The following is a 23,752-nucleotide window of genomic DNA, read 5'->3' on the forward strand; positions in this document are numbered from 1 at the left end:
GAGTTCGGGCCCCAACCTGGCCCGCAACAATCTCGGCTCTAAATGCCCTGAGCCTCTCTTCCATGATCTTCATCATGACTTCCTTGACTGTTCCAAAAATCACTGGGGTAGCGTCAAGGATGCCCCTCGTAACCTCGGCTACAATAAGCTCGCACAACCTCTCATTAATGGGCTTGGTAGTGTCCCTCGACCTAGATCCAGATCCTGATCCCGACCCCCCTTCTCCAAATCGTGTCACCACCACACTGAACTACAATATCATAAAACGTAATGATCATGGTGACCATAAAGGGGATCCTCTCACACTGGTTCTCTTTAGAGCTTCTAGGTCTAACATTGGTTCGGGTACAACTCCTATTCTTTCAGTAGTACGGGTCCAATACTACCTTCCACACCTACCTATACCTTCCCTAAGGCTCAGCTTGATAACTCTAATTCATCCCATAACAAGTCATATCTCACAGGTTACCACATAGCTCAAACCCTAGGCTATCCTAAGATTTTCTCCATCCATAACAAACCAGAACTCAATCATAACAGGTTGCCTTATGCATGCAAATTATACACAAAACATGATCAAATAGACTTTCGAATAACAGACTCTACCCTAAGACCACAACCAAACAAGGAACAGGAAATAAGGCCAAATCAATCATTCTAAGGCTATACGACAATAACTATATACAATTTTGAAAGCATACACATAGCAAGATTCATAAGATTATCATAACTTATATATCAGTATAGCATGGCTAACATATTTAGGGAACTACTTACTTGGCTCGGCCAATCACGCGCAATCCACTCTCCTCTTTTCCATTTTAAGAAGTTTTAAATTTGATTTTTGAAAACAACTTTACCATTTCCTTAGTTTGAGTCCTGAAACACTTGAGAGTGTGCTCGAATCCCTCAAACCAAGGCTCTGATACCAACTTGTAACAATCTAAATTTTCAAAAGAAAATTTTCATTTTTAAATACTCAAAACATTTCAAATAAGCCACAAAATCTCAAGAACAATTGTTTTCAAATTCATATCATCAACAATTTTATTACAAATATCAGAGTGTCCCATATAAACACCTGGGAGAGTGCATGCCACGCCATCAAGCCTTGCCATTGCCCTTAGGCTTGGAAGTACCTGAAACAAACCACCAAACTGTAAGCTAATGCTTATTGAGTTTCCCAGAGCATACCCCACACAATCCACATAATCACATAACCCATATTAGCTATAAAAGCTACATAAAACATATAAGCCATGCATATCAACTTATATGGATGCCGTGGAAACCCTCCAAGGTCTTACTCTGGGTTCCACTCGAACCCCCACGTGGTCTTAACCCACTGCCATGGGAACCCCCACATGGTCTTAACTACCTACCATGGGAACCCCCACATAGTCTTCCCTAACACATATAATATCATATAAACTAAATGTACAACATACTAGGATGCCATGGAACTGATGGGTTTTGAGCATTCTAACACTCCTATGGTGTACATGCAACCCTAGAAACCTTGGATCTATGTGTTCTCTATTATACATGCAAACTTTCATTTTCCAAAGTTTTCATTCTAACTAGCATATTATAGGGTATATGTAATATATAGAATGGAATACCTTTCTTGTAGCTTTGATTTTTTAAGACTTTGTGAGCCTAGCACCCCAAATGCGATACCTCAAATGCTTCACACAACACCACCAACAATTGGAATAACTTGAGAGAAGATTATTATGCACCAAAATCGGCTATCCCTCACTTGTATCACTTAAGTGTCGATTTTACAAGCATGAGGCTTTTTTATATAGTGTGCACATTAGGGTTACACCATGTAACTCATGACCTTCCATATTCTTCATGATCCATGGGTTTTAACCTCCATGGAGTATCCATGGACATGGGTCCAGCCTAATCATGAAGAACTATGGATCATAAGCCCACTATATAAGAATGAATGATTTACCAAATCAATCCCCATTTATTTAATTAGTCTCTTTTGATCACAAAATTAATTCCAAACTAATTATTGATCAATCCTAATTAAATAATTCATATTAATATATTAGAACTTATAATATATTAATAAACCATAAATATCCCTTTCTCACAAAAGTATATCCAAATTGTTTCGATGCCATGCAACCGAAATGGACCATGCCAAATCGGGTCAAGTACATACCAAATATAGTTATGAACTTAGACACCTTATCCAACAGTCTCCCACTTTAGATAAGTCTAATAACTATAGTTGCAAGTACGACTTCAGGATCCGACCAGCAATCGTAACTCTTCAAAGTATCGTGGAACTAAGTTGTGCCATTTTAGATAAGTGATCATATAATCCTCTGTTCAAGATATCATCCGGACAAATACATGGAACAACGTCGTACTATTGTACAAAAGTTTGTTTCCCGATTTCCGATTTGTTTGACATAGAACTTAATCGAACACATCAATTCAGTTCTGACCGCTCCTGGTACATAAGTGAAAATAAAATCATCGAGGGGTCCAAGATATCGCTTTTAATCCTCCAAGGACTAAAAGGAACATATAAACTTTGACTCATTTGCTTGTACTAACTAATCATCAAACAATACACAACAACATGTTTTATAACATCAAGTTACTGATGCGTTTTCGTACTATCAATGTACAACCAACTCATAGTCAACAACTCATATCTCTTGGTTTTAAAGACTTATATGATATTACCGTCTCACGATCACTCGAGATAAATTCCATGAAGTGATACAAGTGAGCGTGGGTTGATTCCAATACTTAGAACTTATGAGCACCCATGAATGTTGCAGCAACAATTGCTATGTCTAATACAATTTAGACAAATCTACAAACCCAATTCATGACAGTCTTATTTCAATATCTATTTCCAAATTATGATCGAATGTGGATAGTTTGAATAATATGATATACCATAACATAATTATTCTAGAAGTCAAAACATGCAAAATGAAACAATAGTAAATGATTGACACAAGACAGTACCATACTAGTAAATAAAAAACACCTTTTATTTATACATCAAATTTCAATTACATCTCAACTATTACAAGTTTTGAAAGCTATCTAATTACTAAAATTAATATCATCCTTCAGCCCAATACGCCTCTCATGCTTTAAATTGTGACATCTCCATTTTCACGGCTAGAAAATACCGATTTTGTTTATGCTTTATAAAAATCAGAGTATCTCTTTCAAGAAAAACGTTGTGGAATTTGTTCCCAGAAAAACATGATAATTTCATTATCAAAGCATTTTTGAAGAAATGTATTTTTATTCCTTTTAAAACATTCGGGATGTCATCGTCAATACAGAAACATAAGCATAAACAAAACTTACATTAATTTACACTAGTGATCTATATCTCCTTAATCTCTCAGTTTAATGTAACTTCACATCATCACTTATGATACAAGTAAACTGAGTGGGTTAGGTTGGGAAACCTGCTGATTACATTGGGTTTTCAACCCACAATAATATAATTATTATGTTTAAGCGTCAAACAATTAACCAATTACCCATCCCATTATCTTCTTTATTCCTAAGTACATTCCCTGAGGATTTATCCTAAGGGTCGTCTCCTACATCATATTTACCTCTCATTTCCTTACATCGAATTTCCTTACATGTTTGTTTCTAAGGACTCCCCCTAAGGATAATCGCCTACATCGCATAGACAATATTGATTCAAGGATTACTCCCTCAATACGTGCCCAACAAGGGTTAGGGTATCATCGCATGAATACGTAGTTACAACATCGCCTGAACTCGTAATTCATTGTAAGGGGTCAGAGTATCATTGCCTGAATACGTAGTTACAACATCGCTTGAACTCGTAATTCATCACCTACATGTTATGAGCCTGTTGGTGTTTCCACGAGGTTGTCTATAATAGTCTGTGGTTGCCATTTATACTCTGGTAGACGACTACATCTCCAAATTGGCGGACAAGGTTATAGTATCTTTCATCCTACATCACCGATTCATCATCACCTATCTATCCTCACCTAATTATCATCACCTATATCTCATCATTTTATTTCATCACACATCAACTATTTCATCTACCCATGTTTTATCCCAACATATTTGTAGATATAAAATAAATATATAGTTTAAATCATTTAAAACATGTATAAAATCATTCATCTAGCATAGACAACAAGTACCCAAATAATATGCACACATGTCACATAATTTATATAAAATACTTCATATCTATGTGTAAGATGAAAGTAACTATGCACTCACTTGTTAAACTTATGATTCCAAACTCGGACAACGCTTCGCTTCTTAACAATATAATTTCCTTCGACGAAACCTAGTATTAATACCACTAGATTTTAGTCTAATATTTACCGTAACTAATTATTAGTCTTAGCATTATTATTATTATTATTATAAGTGTTTAAATAATATTTTCCAACCACTATGTACAGACAAGGGCCAGACATAAAACACCGGAGGGCAGGACCATTTTGGCATATAGCAGTTCTAAAATCCAACAACCCTATGCGACCCTTTAAACCAGATTCCCCGTATGGCGAGTGGTTAAAAAGATATTATAACGACACTTATAGAACTCATAATAATAGCCCAAATAATTATTATAAGGTCCTAATAACATTACTATATTTTAAATAAAAGCTATATTAGAAATAGTGTAGGCGTAGCTCAGTTACAACGGGTTTTTATTAAAAAAATTGGGCTTCGTTGGAGTAGCATTTTTGAACCGAAAGCTTTTCTTCTCGAAGCCGTCGGGTGCTACGGGGCTTCCTTATCGTGCTAGGGAGGTTTCCTAGAATTGGGAGGGGTTTAAGGAGGCTAGAGAGAGAAAGAGAGGTTATGGTGTGATAAAAATATGAAGGATTCATCATTTATTTATAGGGATTTTATTGTAGAGTAGTCTCTAAGCTTCGTTCATATCTTCCGCGTATGAGCTCTTTTTTCTACGTTATTTATGTCCACACGTTGGTATTTATGAGTACTACAACTTTCATTTAGACCCCGTCGGCTAATTCTCATTGTATCTCAGATTTACAAACCTGTATTCGAATTCGTCGTGCTCGAAAAGTAGAGACTAAGCATCGTCCATATCTTTCGCATACGAGCTTCATTTTCGACGTTATTTATATCCACACGTTGGTATTTATGAGTACTACAACTTTCATTTAGACACCGTTGGCTATTCTCATTCTATCTCAGAATTACAAAACTGTATCGAATTCGCCATGCTCGAAGAGTAGAGACTAAGCTTCTCCATATCTTTCACATACGAGCTCCGTTTTCATCTGTATTTTTATCGTTTAACTCCTAATAACGATATCTTCATTTCTTGTTTAGATTGTTTTGGCTGAAAATCGACCGATCTAAAATTCGAATTTCAATTTGTGCACTAGTATGCTAAATCTTAGAAAAATCATTACTTCCTCATACGAAGTCAGATTTGGATGTTCTTTTTATGCACTCTATCAGTTTAACATATACTACGACTTTTGTCTCGATCGCTAAGGCTAGAAAGTATTTTGTCATAAATTCAATTTTTACGATTCCCGGTGTCGCGTCGATTTTGCCATAAAATTTCGACGGGTCATAACTTCTTTGTTATAACTCGGATTTCGACGTTCTTTATATGTACAAAACCTTTGTGACATATACTATAACTTGGTTAAGATTATTTATTCTAAATAATGTTCTATTAAAAAGTAATTTTTGATGGTCATTGTCTCTAAAGTGACTAGCCCGGATCTACGGGCGTTACAATTATCTACCCCTTAGGATGATTACGTCCCAAAATGATCAACGAAATAGGGTTGTATAATGACTCCTTGCGTTATCTCTTCATCCTAGGTAAAAATCGTAACGTCTATGTCGCTTCGAGCGAGTATCTAACTCTTGGACTCCTTGACTGCAGGCGGTGCAGAATCTTGCACCTGCTCCCTATCTTACGTTAGACTCCAAATTATGACCTACAAGTCACAATCTCGATCCTTAGTGGAGACTCCTTCTTCTTCTTAACAAACTTAAGATAATTTCTTTTATTACTACAATGTATTGATGTGTCATATTCTAATGACCTATCATCGTAGGCTACAATGCTTAGACTCAGGTCTCTTAGAGTCAAATTCCAAAATATACTATACCTTCCTTCATGTTATAATGTGATGTAATCACATCTTAGAAGGTAGTATTTCTAGCTACAAGCAACTATCGCGCTACCTCTACTGATCACTTTGATTGTCTTTCCCTTCTAGCTTTGATCTTAAGTTAGATGCTACATCGGACTTGGTTCTCTGAACTATCTAACATACTCTTCTTAGTCGAACTCAATTTGATATGACCACTGGGTCGGAATAACAATCATCTTGTTAGTCATTACTGAAATAGTAGTAACGCCATACTTGAATAAAACAGATTCAATTACTAGCTTCTTGGTAACCTTGTGACTTTCCCTGATCCAAGCGTGAGTCTTGTGCTTCCGGTAATATATGAATCTACTACCTTTCACACCTACTCATAATCGTCCCAAGTATTGTCTCGCAGTTTTCCAATTAACCCTGGGGTGCCCCAGTTTTATTTTTGAAAAAGAAGGATGGATCTTTTCGGATGTGAATCGACTACTATGAACTGAACAAGCTCACTGTCAAAAGCCGTTATCCTCTTCCTCGGATCGATGACCTCTTCGATTAACTTCAAGGTGCCAGGTACTTCTCGAAAATGGACCTAAGGTCGGGGTACCATCAGCTCCGAGTCCACGAGAGTGATGTTTCTAAAACAACATTCCGGACTCGATATGGTCACTACGTGTTTGTAGTAATGCCCTTCGGCCTAACCAATGCACCAGTAGTATTCATGGACCTAATGAATTGGGTGTGCCATCCTTTCCTGGACAAGTTCGTTATTGTGTTCATCGATGATATACTAGTCTACTCCAGAAGCAAGGAAGATCACAAACAACACTTGAGATTAGTGCTGGGAACTCTAAGGACAGAGGAGCTTTACGCAAAATTCTCCAAGTGCGAATTCTGGATTCGAAAAGTAACCTTCTTAGGTCATGTGGTAAGCGAGGAAGGCATACATGTGGACACCTCCAAAATCAAAGCAATAGAGAACTGGTCAGCACCGAAGACGCCCACAGAAATTCGTCAATTCTTAGGTCTCGTTGGCTATTATCGCAGGTTCATCCAAAATTTCTCCAGAATTGCCAACCTCTTAACCACTCTGACACAGAAAGGTGTACCCTTTTGTTGGAGTGAAAAACAAGACACTGCGTTCCAAACATTGAAGCAAGCCCTATGCAGCGCACATATCCTGTCTCTGCCTGAAGGGACGAAAGACTTCATTTTCTACTGTGATGCATCCAATCAGGGCTTATGATGTGTGATTATGCAGCGAGGAAAAGTTATTGCTTATGCCTCGAGACAGCTGAAAACACACAAAGTCAATTATACAACTCACGACCTGGAGTTGGGAGCAGTGGTTTTCGCATTGAAGATATGGAAACATTACCTCTGCGAAACCAAGTACACTATCTTCACTGACCATAAAAGCCTACAACACATTTTCGACCAGAAGGAGTTGAACATGAGACAATGGCGATGGGTAGAGCTACGCAGCGATTACGAGTGTGAAATACACTACCATCCCGACAAGGTCAATGTTGTGGCAGATGCCCTTAGCCGGAAGGAATGCTCAGATCATAAAGTGAAGGCACTGGCAATGACCATCCATTCCCATTTATCCGCACAAATTAGAGAGGCTCGGCTGGAAGCCTTAAAACCAGAAAACGTGTTGGGTGAATCCTTGAGAATAATGGAAAAGAATTTAGAGATCAAGGGAGATGGAGTCTACTACTTCACGAATCGAATCTGGACCCCAAAGTTCAGTGGTTACAGAGAGGTTTTCATGAATGAAGCTCAGAAGACCATATACTCCGTTCACCCAGGTTCGGACAAGATGTACCTTGATCTCAAGAAGCTATATTGGTGGCCAAACATGAAAGCGGAGATCGCTACCTTCGTGGGCAAGTGTCCGACTTGTGCCAAGGTGAAGGTCGAATATCAGAAGCCCTCCGGTTTACTACAACAACTAGAGATACCTGAGTGGAAGTGGGAGAGGATTACCAAGGATTTTATCACCAAATTACCCAAATATCTGAGTGGGTACGATACCATCTGGGTAATAGTTGACCGATTGACTAAATCCGCCCACTTCCTGCCAATCAAAGAAACATTCAAAATAGAGAGGCTCACACGAATCTACATCCAAGAAATAGTTCGACTGCACGGTGTGCCTGTATCCATTATCTCCAATCGAGATAGCAGGTTCACCTCGAGATTTTGGCAGTCCCTACAGAAAGCTCTTGGAACTAAGTTGGACATAAGTACAACTTACCATCCTCAGACAGATAGGCAGAGTGAGAGAACCATACAGACCTTGGAAGACATGTTGAGATCATGTATCATCGACTTTGAAAAGTCGTGCGATACCCATTTACCCTTGGTCAAATTTTCTTTCAACAACAGTTATCATACCAGCATCAAGGCTGTACCGTTCGAAGCCCTCTACGGTCGTAGGTGCAGATCTCCCCTGTGCTGGGCTGAAGTGGACGACACGGAGCTGGCAAAGGGGCAAGTCCCTGATAGCACTCTCACCGGCCTAGAAATCATCTGCGAAACTATAGATAAGGTCATACAAATCCAGGAACAACTGAAAGCTTTGAGAGATCGACAAAAGAGCTACGCCGATATACGACGAAAACCCTTGGAGTTCCAGGTTGGAGACCGTGGCCTGCTGAAATTCTCACCCTGGAAAGGCATGATACGCTTTGGAAAGCGTGGAAAGCTAAATCCAAGGTACATAGGACCATTCGAGATCCTTGCTAGGATCGGTTCCATAGCCTACAAACTTCATTTACCGCATGAACTTAACAACATTCACCCTATCTTCCACGTTTCAAATATTAAGAAGTGCTTATCCGACGAAACCCTTGTAATTCCCCTCGATGAGATTGAAATCAACGAGAACCTTAACTTCATGGAAGAACCGGTCGAAATCATGGATAGAGAAACCAAACGAACGAAACAAAGTCACATCCCGATAGTGAAGGTTCAATGGAATGCCAAGCGGGACCTGAATTCAATTGGGAGCGCGAAGATCAGATGAAGCAGAAGTATCCGCATCTCTTTCCAAATCCATGATTTGTATTCTATGTTCGAATTTCGGGACGAAATTCCTTCTAACGGGGGGATGATCTGACAACCCGCAATTTCTTCCATTCAAACCGTTAAAAAATAAATCAATTCGGAATTCATTTATGCTCTTATCAAGCATTATCTCTGGTCTAATTAAATATTCTAGACTCAGAATAATCGAAATTTGGTCCAAGAACGAGTTTTCATAGTCAAAGCATAGCATCCGGGCCAAATACCCCTTCGAGAGGAGTGTACAGCCGCAAACGCGAGTTTACGGTCGTACACCCCCACTTCACCCCTTGGTCGTAAACTCACCCCTATATAAGGGATGAGTGGCCTTCATTCCACCCTTTACACACTCTAAGGACCTTCTCTCTACTCTACTCTCTCTCTCTCTCTCTACAATTTTCGAAATTGCTCAAGAATCCTCAAAAAATGTAAGTTATTCCTCACTTTTATTGTGTTTTAATCTCTTTTCTAGTGATGAATCCATGTTTCATCTCATGAATTTCATCTTGTTCTAGATCTTCTCTCTCTCACTAAGAACACCAAGAGCACACACTAGTATTTTGGTGGCTAAAATCCTCATTTCAAGACTCTTACAGTAAGTAACTACCATCTATGCTTGATATCTACTAGAAACCATTGGTTTTTCAATTAAAAATCGACCCAAATCATGAACACGAAATGGGTTTGCGGCCGTAAACCCATGTGTAAGGCCGTACACCCTTCAATGGCCGTAAACTCCATTTTTGGTCGATTACTGGCCTTTAAACTCTACTTCGAATTGTAAATATGGCTTAGAACATTACTAAGAGGCTAGAAAGGACCTTGAAACACAGAAAATCACACCTTTTACCAAGTTTTTACAGCTGTAAACCCATGATCCGTAAACCCATGGACCGCAAACACTTGGGCCATAAACCCTGTTGGGCTGCAAACCCATGACCGTACACCCCTAATTATGGCCGCAAACTCCCCACCTTCAATCACGTATGATTTAACGCTTAGTTTCAAGTGTTTCCTAATCACTAAGGTGGTTTCCTTCTATAACAAATACTGTTATGTCCTCATCTAATACATATATGTGCATTTATATGTAAATAGGATCCGTTTGTATCCGAGGCAGTATCTGACTCCCAACAACTTCTATTGATTGACACTCGAATCCCACATCAACCAGTGAGTTCATACCCCTACGCTTTTATAAGTTTTTATAACGTTTTCATGGGGAATACAAGCCAAACACAAAGGTTTTCTTAAGTTAAAAATGATGCAATTTCAATGGTTTTACATCAAACATCTAGATATTTTGTCCCTTTTGTAATATGCAGATCATAAGGGATGTATTTCTAAACATAATTGCATAGTTTTCAGAACAATTCATGAACGTAACAAACCATTCAAACTATAATAGGTATAGTTTGTGTCACACCCCCAAACCGGAACGGCGGAAACATTCGGGGGATGATGACTTCATGTGGTAACGTAACAAATGAATACATAGTAAAGAAAGCAATATAACCATCATATATATAATTTAAAGTTTACATTGTTAAAAGAGTATATGTTCAAAACCAATTACAATATGATGCCAAAAATATGAGTTTAAACTGGCGCCGCATCGTTCCTTCTTCAAAAAAAGCTGTTTGGTAGCTGCAATTACTGAGTCCCTGGAACATACAAGTAGTTTTGAAAGAGTAGGTCAGCATTTAAGTTGGTGAGTTTCATAAGTATTAAATGATAGTATTTGTAAGAACTAAAATGAAATGGTTTGCTTTTGTTTGTTAGTTTCTAGAAAATCTCATATTTCCTACTAGTATGAATGTAGCCTTAAATCAAGACCAACGTTTGCTAGAAAGTTGATGTTTTCCCATCTGTGAGTAGTGGTTTAGAAGTTCCAAACTTGTATCACAATTAGGTTTTTCATGCTTAAAGTAATTAATTTATGTACGTATAAAACCTCCAATACGTCTGAAAAACCCCATAAATCAATGTGTTTTTAATACTCTATGTGAGTTTTATAACCATGCTATTGACTAGAAATGTCTATACGTAACGTTCTTCAGGCGTTGGAATGTTCTGACGTTTGTCACCCCAAATGGTGTACTGTAGCTAACAGTCAGGGTGCGGGGTTGTCAATCGTGTATAGATCTATACACAAACATCATGCTCCCCCTCCAAGGGATTCTGGTATATAATACATGACTTGAAATGCGTACTCAAGCGTACGTGAAGTTTAATGTCTCACAAAACTTAGTATAAAACAGATTTACGTGTGAAAATGTTCGTTTGTTCTCGTATATGAAAGTAACTTCTTGAAATAGTATCTCCAATATGTAAAAGTTCGTAGTGTTCTCATAAAACTATACCTATTATAGTTTTCTAAAAGTGTGTTTCGTTTGTATAGTAATCCCTAGTGAAATGCTCACTTGTTATGAAAAGTATAATTTTTGTAGTGCCAAAACTGACACATATACATACAGTATAAGCAGAGTGTTTGATTTACATAAATACATAAATCATTTCTTATTTCAAAATATAAGATGTTATCGTGGTATAATTTGCATATGAAAGTTTCGCTATAATAGTTATAAATCACATATGATTCCATTAATAAAAAGCGTATAATGAATCTTTATATAACACACGATAATAATCGAGTGTTTTACTTGTATTCCTCCCCCCCCCCCCCCCTAAAAGCATATAAAAGTATTTATAAAACATTTAAATGTGTGGATTATAGGGGTATGAACTCACTTGAAAGATCGAAGAAGGCGAGATGAAAACCGGGCAGAATTTCGACTCGAGAAAGCGGATTTTCTCTGGATTCTCGGGAATCTCGGAAGCACAAACGACCTTCGGGACTTGAGAAAGATAACCGGGACTTTGGGATAGCACGTGCATGGAAAACGAGGCAAAAATGCAAGAAAGATGAGAGGAATTGGCCCTTTTCTTCGGAACCCTCGCATTCCTTTTATAGGGGGTGGGAACCGCCTCGGTACGCTAGGCGTACACGAGTACACTGGGCGTACTCGTGCGTTATGCATGACCGCATCCTCGATTGCTTCGGACTCCAGATGGGACGAGGCATAGCCTCGCATAGGGGCAACGTGGACGATCCGAGGCCTAGGCCTCGAGTACGCTGGGCGTACGCGTGTATGCTGGGCGTACTCGGCCCGTGACTCAGCCTTCGGATAATACCGAAATTAAATATAAAAATTATATTTTTATTATTTAATAAACTTCAAAAATTCATATCTTCTTCATACGAACTCCGTTTTCGACGTTCTTTATATCCACGTGTAGGTGAGACTATACTCTACAACTTTCTTTTAGATTCCGTCGACAAATTTTGAAATTATTTTTATTATTCATTTTTAAAACGTCGCGGTAAGAAAATTTCGTTAGAAATTCATAACTTTATTATCTGACGTCTGTTTTTACCAGACTCTTTACCGTTGAAAAACCATTGCCGAGACCTTCGATTCTCATTTAGGTCATTCCGGTCAAAAGTCGCTCGATCTCCGTTTCGAGTTTTTAGTTGTCCGTTGCTAAGCCGAACTTGGAAAATTCATAACTTCCTTATACGAAGTCAGATTTGAGCGTTCTTTTTACGTACGATCACGGTTTAATGACATCTAACATAATAGGTAATTTAATTAGTACTTTTTGGACATTTTATTTTCGAAGTTAATTTCATTAGAACAAATGTGGTTACAATACTTGACTTTTTAGGTCGTTACATAGAGTTGAAATATCGGGTTGTCACAGTTTGGGAGACTCATTACAGGTTTTACATAATTAAACTACGTACAAAGTCAAACATATAAACTATGACAAATTTAGTTTATCCAATATTAGAGTATCTTATTCAATATTTATTTGGTGTATAATTATTTATACTCTACACGTATACAACGATTTCGAACACGAGAACAACAGAACGACACGTAAACTAGTTAATACAGGATTATGAGACCTATCTTCATTATGCCCCTCGGGGTACCAATAAATCCTCACCTTTAGTATAATCAGAGTCTCCTGGATGGAGAGCGTGAAATTTCTGAGTAGATCTATTCGGGACCGACAATCCCACACTTGAACTGTTAGCTACAGTTAGGCGTGGGCACGCCTGGGGTGACATTTTGTAATCGTACGACGCCTGAAGAAACGTCAAGGAGGTCATCAGTCATATTAGCATGGTTATACGAACTCACAATAGTATCAACCAACCTTTGTTTACAGGATTTTTTCTTTAATAGTTTTATTTTAATTAATAAGGCTACCTACTTACTACACTGGAGAGTAATCCAGGGATCCAACCTTTAGTTTTATTTTAAGTAATAAAACTACTATACATAGTGGTGGTAGCCTTGGTTTTCAAACAGATAATACATTACATACTGGTGGTAGCCAGGGTTTTCGAACAAAACATACACTACATACGGGTGGCAGTCATGGTTTTCAAACAGAACATTCTTTTCATATAGAAATCAACAAACATGTTAGAAAATATTGGATTTTCTTGGAAAGCATGCATACATATTTCAGAACTTGATAACAATGGTTTTCGCTACAAACGACATTTTACTTATAATGAAAAGAAACCATTTGTACAAATTCAGTGACTAGTTTTCATTACAAAAACATGCTTATGAACTCACCAGCTTTATGCTGATACGTTTTCAAAACCGCTTGTATTCTCAAGACAATGATAGACAGGTACCTTCGCCAGCTTTTAGAGAAGACGGAGCATTTTGGAGTCTCGTCTTTATCTTTTGTTACTTTTGATGTACACAAACTATGTTTTCAAACAGATTTAAATATTCTTATTGTAATGTAATGGTTGTGTTTACTTTGATTGCTATGATACGATTGTTGTGATACTACGCATGACGTCGCCCACCCCCGAACGTTTCCGCCGTTATTTCTGACGGTTCGGGGGTGTGATAGCACACGTCTTGTATATGAAGTCACACATTGATAGATTGGGAATGTTGGGTGTCGATGTCTCTAGGAAGTTGGTTGCTGACTTGGTTCTTCAATCACTTCCTGAATCACACAGTGAGTTCATTAAAGATTACTATATGATGGACCAAGGCGTGACCCTCATTGATCTTACTTATTTGCTTATTGCACCTGAATTAACAATGATTTGGTGCACTGGTAAAGAAAATTTGATTGGTAGACCAGCCTCCCAAACTTCCATGGACATTGACAATAACAACATTTGAAGTCCAGAAAAGTCTTCTCTTCCCACTGAAAAGGGACCAACCAAGGTCAAACCGTTTGACCAGATGGTAAAGAGAAAGGCTGAATCTGAGATTGTCCCATGTGTTGTTCCAAAAGAGTCCCTTTGTTTCTACAACCAAGAGAAGGGGCATTGGATGTGAAGCTGCCATATTTACTTGAAATATCGCAAGGATAGAAAAGTCAAGATGTAGGACTCTACTTCAGGTAAGTCCACTATATAACTCTATTAAGTTCCTATTTGTAGATTCTTAATACATGATGTGATAAGATTACACTTTGATGTTTTGTAGGATCAAAGAAAAGAAATGAAGTTTAAAGGAAGAGTGAGTTGAGTCTGATCGCGAAGAGATGGATTTTGATTGCATGGTTCGATGATCGGATTTTTGAGCTGCTGTATAGGAGTTATGATAGATTTCTTAGGAATATTTAGTAACATAGTTTTCATATGTAATTCGGTTGTAAGGAGAAAATTTCCGCACTTTTATAAATATAGAATTTATTTTTATTTTTATCTTATTTTATATCTCCTTGCAATGACATTTGTGAAAATTGATGTTTATATGTTTCTATTGTTTGCAATATTGAAAATGGATGTGTTCTTAATTATGTTATTTGTGGTAGTGTCGAAAATTTACCAAATAAGGTATGATTCTCATCATCGAAGTTTCAATTTGACAGAAACTTGGAATCATGCAACTGGTATTGTATGATGAATGAGAACCTTTGTATTTGGGAAATTAAGACTAATTCCTTGTTCACATAAGTATGTGAGTCAAGTGAAGGATAAAAGGATCTAGTATGTATTGTTGTACACTAGGTCAAGTCCACCACAAAGAACTATAAGAATATTCGTCATGATTTGCTAAAAGTTTAGTAAATATGGTTATGCTTACAATATTAAGTTTAATTCTGAATCATTGAAATGGTTTCAATGTAAAGCAGAACGAATAGGAAGAATCAATTAGGCAAAAAGATAAATGTTTCTTCAATCTAAAAAGAAGGGAGAGTAATTAAGTATCATGTTTTATGATTAACTTAGTGATTATGAAATCGTGTCACAATTGATCCTCTAAGGATACCTTAGTGCACTAGTATGGCTAAAAACAGGGATCGTAAATTGTTGGAATGGTGAAATCAAACAGTGAATCATACTTCGTTCCAAAATCGAGTCTTCAGGTTGAAATCAAAGATTGTGACTTGAGTGACACATCTTAAGAAGGTTTTTAACACACTCATCAAATGTGGAGTAGAGAATGTCTTCTTATTCCTGCACATTTGAAATTGGTAAGGTGTGATATCTTGGATAAGACAAGATCAACTAAGATCAATTATGTGAAGTGTTTTTCTTAGTAAAAACCCACACTAACTCTTGAATATTTGTTTGTCAAGGAATGTTTCTTTACAAGAGAATCTTATATGTCAAGAGTTTAGTGGGAGTCTAAATGATCTTGAAAAGTTTCAAGTACTAATCAAGAGTAAAGCTATTGTTAATCACTAGCATACGACTTGAGGTTTAATAACCTATCGTGTTGACCTATTCTTATTTTGGTGCCATTCCAGTTGAGTTGACTATGCATGTGAGTTTTATGAGTTCTCATTTGAATATATAAAGGCAAAGCGCCTAAATCAATGAAACTTCACTGATCTGTATGGGTGAGCTGCTGAACTACTTGGAAGACATGGTAGGCCCTTGTGCTGCCAGCTTGCAAGAAATAAAGATTGAACAAGTTCAGTCCAAATGAGTTTGGATTTTTCACAAACATTATCTTGTGATAATGGTATGATAAATTCACATGGATAGGAACGCATACACCATAAAATCTAAGTGGTAAGGTTTCTCTACACTTCATGAAAATGATTGTGAGGAAACGCTTTCACTAGGAAGGTTTTAAGGAGACAAAGATTGTGTAAATTGCATTCTCAAATTCGATTATGATTACGGAAGCCCTCTTCATAGTTCGAATTGTGAGATTTGACAATTATTCTGAACATTTGGGACTTATTGATATAAGTTATGAAATAGTTTAGAAACACATATGAGCTTTATAATAAAAGGTGTATAAGCTTAGATAAAGTCTTATCGAAGCATTACGTATCAGAAATATGAACCTTGGTAATGAAAGTCAATAAATATTGATTTCTAGAAGTCTAGTTGATTTCTGACTACATGTCAAAGTTAGTGGGAGGATAAGTGTTATGCTCGTAAGCATATAATATCATGTTAGTGGGAGCATGATTATTATGTTAAGTGTAGTGAACTAGCAATATTAATTAAAGAAAATAAAAGTTTCAATTTGCAAAGTTGCAAAGGTTGAAAAGTTGTTTTGCTAAAATTAAGGGAGAGAAATTTATACTTCATTTTCAAATCCAAAAGCTTAGATCGAGAAATTGTAATCAAATTTAGTCAAAGGACATATATGAATGTTATTTTGAAAAGGTTCAACATAAGGAAATTCTATATATGACAATATTATAGCAGGAGGCTAGTAAAGTATTATGTCTTTATGTAAGACATTATGTATCGTCCCATACGCTTCGGGTATAGGATCGATTACATATGATGTAATATTTGACCGTTCTGTCTATTTCAAATGCCTAAGGCATTAAGATGGAAAAATGACCAGAATCGGATATGACTAAAGTAGTTAAACAACTGTCAAGGACGATCTAAGGTTCACTAAGGATTTGTCACTTGTGGGCAGTTGGAAGTATATTAATGAATGGAACATATTCACATTATTATGAATAGATAGGATTCTATTAAGAATGAGTTGTCATATGGAAAATATGGAAAATATGGAAATGTTTTCAATAATGTGAGTTGGATATTAAGAATCTATGTAGATTAGAAACTTTTATGCAATAAGGATGTTCAAAGGAATGTACTTGAATGTGAGACTTCATATCTATGGAGTTGTCTTGTAACAATCTTTAATAGAGCACTTTGTAATATCATTGGCAAAGTCTTTGTGACTTTGGTGCTATGTCATTACAAAAGGATCATTCGTAAAATGTTAGAATCTAACACATAGCAAGAATTTCATACACTTGTGATAAGGATTGAGAATTTTGAAATGGGCATCGTTGGAAATGTGTTCAATTGATTTATTTCACAAAGTAAGGACCATAGGTAAATGTAGTGTGCATGCTTGGAGCATGGGATGACTATCGTTTCAATTTAAGTATTAAGTTGATTACTCGAAACATTATACAATGAATAATGTGTAATGAATATGGTGATTTAAATAAAAGGTGTTTTATTTATGCTCAAAAAGTGTTGAGACCATATTGGATTCGATTATTCTTGTGTTTCACTTCATATGTTTTGACTCCCCGAATAACTAGGTTATTCAAACATCCACAGTCAATCATACTTTGGAAGTAGGTAATGAGGTAACACTATCATGAATCCGACTGTAGATTGTCTAAAGCGTTTGGACGTAGTAAAAGTTTGTTGTAGTGTTCATGAGTTCTCCTGAAATAAGATTTTGAGTATTGGATTAAACCTATGCTCACGTGAATCACTTCATGGATTTTATCACGAGTGATTGTGAGACGATAATATCTTATATTCTTGAAACGGAGAGATATGAGTTGTTTTTTGCGAGTCGGTTGCACATTGATAATGCGTAAACACATCAGTAACTTGATGTTATAAAAAGTATTGGTGTGTATAATTTGATGAGTAAATAATGCAAGCATATGAGTCGATGTTTATCTGTTCCTTTTACCCAAAGTTGGATAAAAGCGATATATGTGGGCCCCTCGATGATTAAGTGATGACACCCTAAGCGCTTGGCCAAACCTGGACTAAGTTGATGTGTTCAACTGAAGTCTATTGTCAGTCTTCATAAATCGAAAATCGCGAAACAACACATAGACAGAGAGAATGATTATAATCCATGTCTAATGTCTATACGATATCTTGCGAATGGATGAATATATGATCTATTATCTAAAGGCCGCGTTGCTGATAAGATCAAATTTCGACAACAGCTTTTGAAAGCTACGATTACTAATCAGATTTTGAAGTCGTACTTGCAATAATAGTTATCAGACTTATCCAAGTGGGAGACTATTGGATTAGGAGTCTAAGCCGATAACTACTTTTGGTATGTACTTTATTTGATTATGGGTATGGTCTTTTTGGGTTGCCTTCGCTCATGAAACTTGATAGGATGACAGGAGGAGAAAGAGTAGAATTTATATATTAATAATAAATTAGTACTTAAAATGGTTTTATTAATATATTACAAGATTAATATATTATTTGGAAATCATATTATTTAATTAGTATTGATTAGAAATTAATTTGGAATTAATTTAGTGATCAAAAGAGACTAATTATATAATTTGGGGATTGTTATGCAAATCATTGATAGTTGCATAATTGGGCTGATGGACTCCATAGAGTGGAGTGGATGAAATTTATGGGGAAGCCCATAAGATTTTGTCCATGGGCTCTAATGAAGGAGTTCATAAGCCGGTTGTTGCCTAAGTTAGGTATTAGGGTTTCCACTTGTAAACCCTAGCAATCACAGCTATATATAGGACCCCATACAAGGGGATTTTTGGCATAATAATTCAAAAAAGGAACCCTAGCCGAAATCCTTATCTCCTAAGTTATCCTCCTTGCATTGACCCTATTAGAGGTGTAACACTTGGAGCTCTAGGCTTTCAGAAGTCAAGATCAAGAACGACTAAGTTGATGTGTTCAACAGAGGTCATATGTGGTTTTCGATATATGTATGCTAGTCATAGGGTTATTGCTTTGGTATTCCTAGTTGTATGTTCAAATTAGAAAAACCTAGATTCAGAGCAATTAGGGTTGCATGTACACCATGAGAATGATGTTATGATCAAAACCCATCAATAATGTTATTCTATAAGAATATTATTGAAGAATAATAAAATTCTTGAACATGCAATTGAATAATAACAACATTATTATATATTTATACACATCCGAACTTAAATACAAAATCATAAATATTTTTATAAACTATTAGTTTGATACATTATAAAATATATACATATTTTAATAGAATGTCATCAAAATGATTAAAATTCTTAAGAATAACATTCTCAAATATATAACTATTGAACAAATACACTTAATCTTCTTCAATGGTCCAAATCATCAACTTCTTTACAACTATTCTTATGAAAATGTTGTAGGAATGTAACTTGTTATTAAACTCAATTCTAAGACTTTCTCCTGTATTATAAATCTTTGATTCATTCTTCAAGCCATTATGAAACAATAACAAATACAAGCAGGTACATTTTCCCTACAAATTAGCATAAACTTAAATTCTTCCATAATTTTATAATATGATAAACAGTTAAGCTAGTTTATCTGGTAATAAATGCAAGCAAGTACATATTCGCTAAAAATAACACTTAGATGATGTTTCTCTCTTACTATATGTGTTACATATGGATGAAAAAACCAAGCCTTGATCTAGAAAATATAAGGCACTACAAAGTCCATGGAATACTATAAAACCATATCCAGAGACAAATTGTTATAAAAAATTCTATTATCATTTACAAATTCATGTAATTTAAGTTGAAAAACAATAACCAAAAAAGGAAAAAATTCAATGACATATTTGTTTAACCTTGTCTGGACAGTTCAATCAGAAATTTAAAATTATGTGTAGTGATAAGGTAACCATGATTTCTATGGTACCAAGTACTTATAGCATGAATGTGTATATACTTAATGACCCGATAATAATCGACTCAACTAAAGCAAGGTGTTCAAGTGTGGAAGAACAGTTGGGTCAAGGGTTTAGAAACGTTGAATTTAGGTAGAGTGACAGTAACTAGTCTAAAAGCACACAAAAACTTTGAACAATAAATCCCTTATTATAATGGATTGAATTAGGTATAAAATCATGGAATATATGTGGGAACATGTAAAATGACATTTTTTCTACAAGAAATCGAAATAAAATTATGTTAAAATAGTAGATTATACCTCAGTGACCTCCATATTTCCATATCATTAAACCCTGCAAAAGTTGGGTTATAAACATTAGAAGTTAAATTACCTACCTCTACCGCCCAACGGTGGTGCATTGATATTATGGGCAACAGGGATGCCACTCACAATAGTTTTGTGATTTTTCTTAAGGATCTAATGAAATTGTTAAGCTTTGATGTTCATCAGCTTTAATAATGACATCAGGTTCTATTCTTTCTCCACCTCTGATAACCTTCATTCTTTACCTTTTAACCTGATTTGAAAACAACAGCCCATTCCCCCCCCCCCCCCCCCCACCACCACCACCACCATCATCGCCTCCACCGTTGTCGATTCTTTATTTCCTCCCTTGAAGACTAAATCAATTTGATATCGATCAGGTGACGATTTGAATGTCAAGAAACCAAATCATAAATTTTGATGCTCTGTTTTTTTAAACCAAATCAACACTTTTTAAACGAGAAATGGATATATATATATATATATATATATATATATATATATATATATATATATATAGAGAGAGAGAGAGAGAGAGAGAGAGAGCGAGCAATGTGAAGGGTAAGGCGCAAGAAAGAACAAGATGCATGGTTTATGTAGTGAGTTAGGGTTTTAAATGGCTAAACTATCTTGCTTAAATTAAAGGGATTAATTAAATATTTACTTAATTATCAAAATTAATTAATAGGTAAGATTACACTTTTACCCTTATTAAGGTTTTTGAAATGATTGGCCCACATCGATTTCTACATCCACACATTAGATAGTTAAAACATATAAACCTAGCTCTCTCTCTCTCTCTCTCTCTCTCTCTCTCTCTCTCTCTTTCTCTCTCTCTCTCTCTGTGTGTATATATATATATATATATATATATATATATATATATGATAAAGTGAGAAAACAAAACTTTCATGAGAAACGTAATAATTGAAGAATTTGCATGTTTTTTGATAAAACAAGTAAACGAAGCATTGAATGATACAAAAATAACATGATTTACAAAAAATTGGCTGAAAAACCCCTCAATGATTTATTTTTTTAGTGACTTGGACAATGATTTTTTTTCGGACAATTTTAATGAATAATCTCAAATTTAATCGTTTTTCAGATGATTTTTTGTGAATCATTATATTTTTGTATCATTTAATGATCATTTCTTTGCTCGTCAAAATAACTGCATTTGATTCATTTCCCACGTTGTCTTTCGAAAATTTTGTTTCTCATAGGATCGAAAGCATATTGAACCATCAATTACAAAATGAATACAAAAACAAATGATTATTTATATCTATATAATCATATAAAAGAAAATAATATTGACTAGTAATTTAGATTTTAACTTTCTTCTTGCAGTTTTGGTCTTCTATGGCTCTATTAATAATGTTGACTCTCATTGTGCAATTCATGCTCACAATCACATGTTTCTTAATAATAGTTAAAAGTTTGACCCTACCACCAACTATTGTATAGTTGCTCATGTTCAATAAACCTGTACCGATGTCACTTTGTAAATTAGGGTTTTCTAGTAGCCTATCAACCATGATGTCCATGGTAATGTTCATCCTTGTTGTTCGTCGTGCCTTTGACTGCCCTGGTAGCCCCCGTGCCACCCCTATCACCATCCCACGATAGTATAGGTTTGTTGTCGTGTTCTTATACCTACATTGGTAAAAAATGATATTATGTTTAATATTTGATAACTCGTTCTATTAATGAGTATTAAAAGAAATATGAATTACAAGGAATATTACAGTATAAATCAAAGAGTTGTACATTATTGCAAATATAGCAATCTAAATACTTGTGCTAACGTGAAAGATGCAAAATTGGGGTTTTTAACTGATATATCTATCGTTAAAGATATATTGGTCACAGGTTCTGGAATAGTGCCATTTATAAAATGGAGATTGTTGACTATGACACCATTCATCTTGATCTCCGGTTCTTTAATCTTAAATATCGTGAAAATTAATATCACAACTACCACCGCTAGAAGGATTATGCTTGCAAGAATGCAACTTAACCACGTAACGTATTTCCTTGTGCGAGTGGTTTTTTTGTAAACTGTGTCTTCATCATCTCTTGCATTAACCACGTAACGTATTTCCTTGTGCGAGTGGTTTTTTTGTAAACTGTGTCTTCATCATCTCTGGCGGTATGGTGTCGGTCGATGGCCGGAGCCAATGGTCTTACCTGCTCTTTTTCCACCATCCTTTAATTTGTAAAGATATGTAGAGAGTTTGGAAGTTTGAATTGAGTGTTTATGTGTTATATGGTTTTATATTAATGCAATCTTCGTCCAATATTTTGACTTATGATTTTTAAAAGTCAAATATGTTGATATTATGATTTGAAATTGATATTATTAGAAAAGTTTTAATGTGAAATTATGTTTATATTAGTAAGTAGACAAAATTACAAAAATGGTCCCTGTGGTTTGTCAAAAGTCACAAAGGCAGTCCCTGCTAATTTTTTTGATGCAAATGGTCCTTGTGGTTTGTAAAATTTGCAAACTTGGCCCTTTTTACTAACACCGTTAGTAAAACGCCGTTAGGGACTGAATCTGTAAGGGCATTTTCGTCTTTTCAAGTATAAAGAGACTGAATTCGTGACATTTAATAAACCACAGGGACCATTTTTGAAAATTCTTTGAAAAAATGAATTAATTTGCTGAAAGAAAGAGGGAAGGTTCGAACTCACGAACTCCAACTTCCTTTATCGCCAAAGCCTTAACCAGTTGAGCTGAATGCTCAGCTGGTTATTTGTTCCTAAAGCTAATATATATAATAATGAAACCGTTAATATTTAAATAATAAACAAATTAAAAAATCATTTTTTACCTAATTTTTTTTTAATAAAACAAAATGTATTTTAGTCGCATTATAAAAAAATATATTTTTACAAACAATTTTTATGTATTTATTTTATGTAAAATATATTTTTTATGTTTTTAAAATATACATTTTCGTATAAAAAATATGTTTTCGTAAAATATATTCTTTTATGACTTTGAAATAATAATAATTAATACTACTCATTACATAAAAAATATATATAAGTTCTTTTGGGTCGCTAGTTCTCAAATACGTATTTCATCTTATTTAACATACATATTTCATTTTATTTAAAATACGTATATCATCTTTATTAAATACATATAACCGAAAAATGGTTTTAAAAAAACCGATTGAACCAATCGTTTTGTAAAAACAGTTTTTTTTTTTTTTTTTTTTTTTTTTTTTTTTTTTTTTTGTTTAGATACATAACAAAATCGTTGTTAAGTTGTTTT

The 23,752-nt window shown here is 35.4% G+C and overlaps 1 protein-coding gene across 1 annotated transcript; it reads right to left on the reverse strand.

Annotated features, from left to right (window-relative positions):
- Window positions 1–21,791: 21,791 nt before the first annotated feature.
- Window positions 21,792–22,689, reverse strand: LOC145038451 (Late embryogenesis abundant (LEA) hydroxyproline-rich glycoprotein family). Its single transcript, XM_078986812.1, has 3 exons — window positions 22,550–22,689; window positions 22,275–22,481; window positions 21,792–22,122 (listed from the first exon to the last, which is right to left on the reverse strand). The coding sequence occupies exons 1-3, from the start codon at window positions 22,672–22,674 to the stop codon at window positions 21,792–21,794; spliced, it is 663 nt and encodes a 220-aa protein (XP_078842938.1). The 5' UTR covers window positions 22,675–22,689.
- Between the last annotated feature and the right edge of the window lie 1,063 nt (window positions 22,690–23,752).

Source organism: Lactuca saligna, chromosome 4, assembly GCF_052625555.1.
Source record: "Lactuca saligna cultivar CGN05327 chromosome 4, ASM5262555v1, whole genome shotgun sequence".
Classification (NCBI taxonomy): Eukaryota; Viridiplantae; Streptophyta; class Magnoliopsida; order Asterales; family Asteraceae; genus Lactuca; species Lactuca saligna.

Excerpts from the sequence above, each read along its gene's own strand:
- LOC145038451 (XM_078986812.1), bottom strand. The coding sequence starts at position 22,674 with ATGGTGGAAAAAGAGCAGGTAAGACCATTGGCTCCGGCCATCGACCGA. Across the intron at positions 22,482-22,549 it reads AAATACGTTACGTGGTTAAT|TTGCATTCTTGCAAGCATAA; the intron begins GCAAGAGATGAT and ends TACGTGGTTAAG. Across the intron at positions 22,123-22,274 it reads CCCAATTTTGCATCTTTCAC|GTATAAGAACACGACAACAA; the intron begins GTTAGCACAAGT and ends TTACCAATGTAG.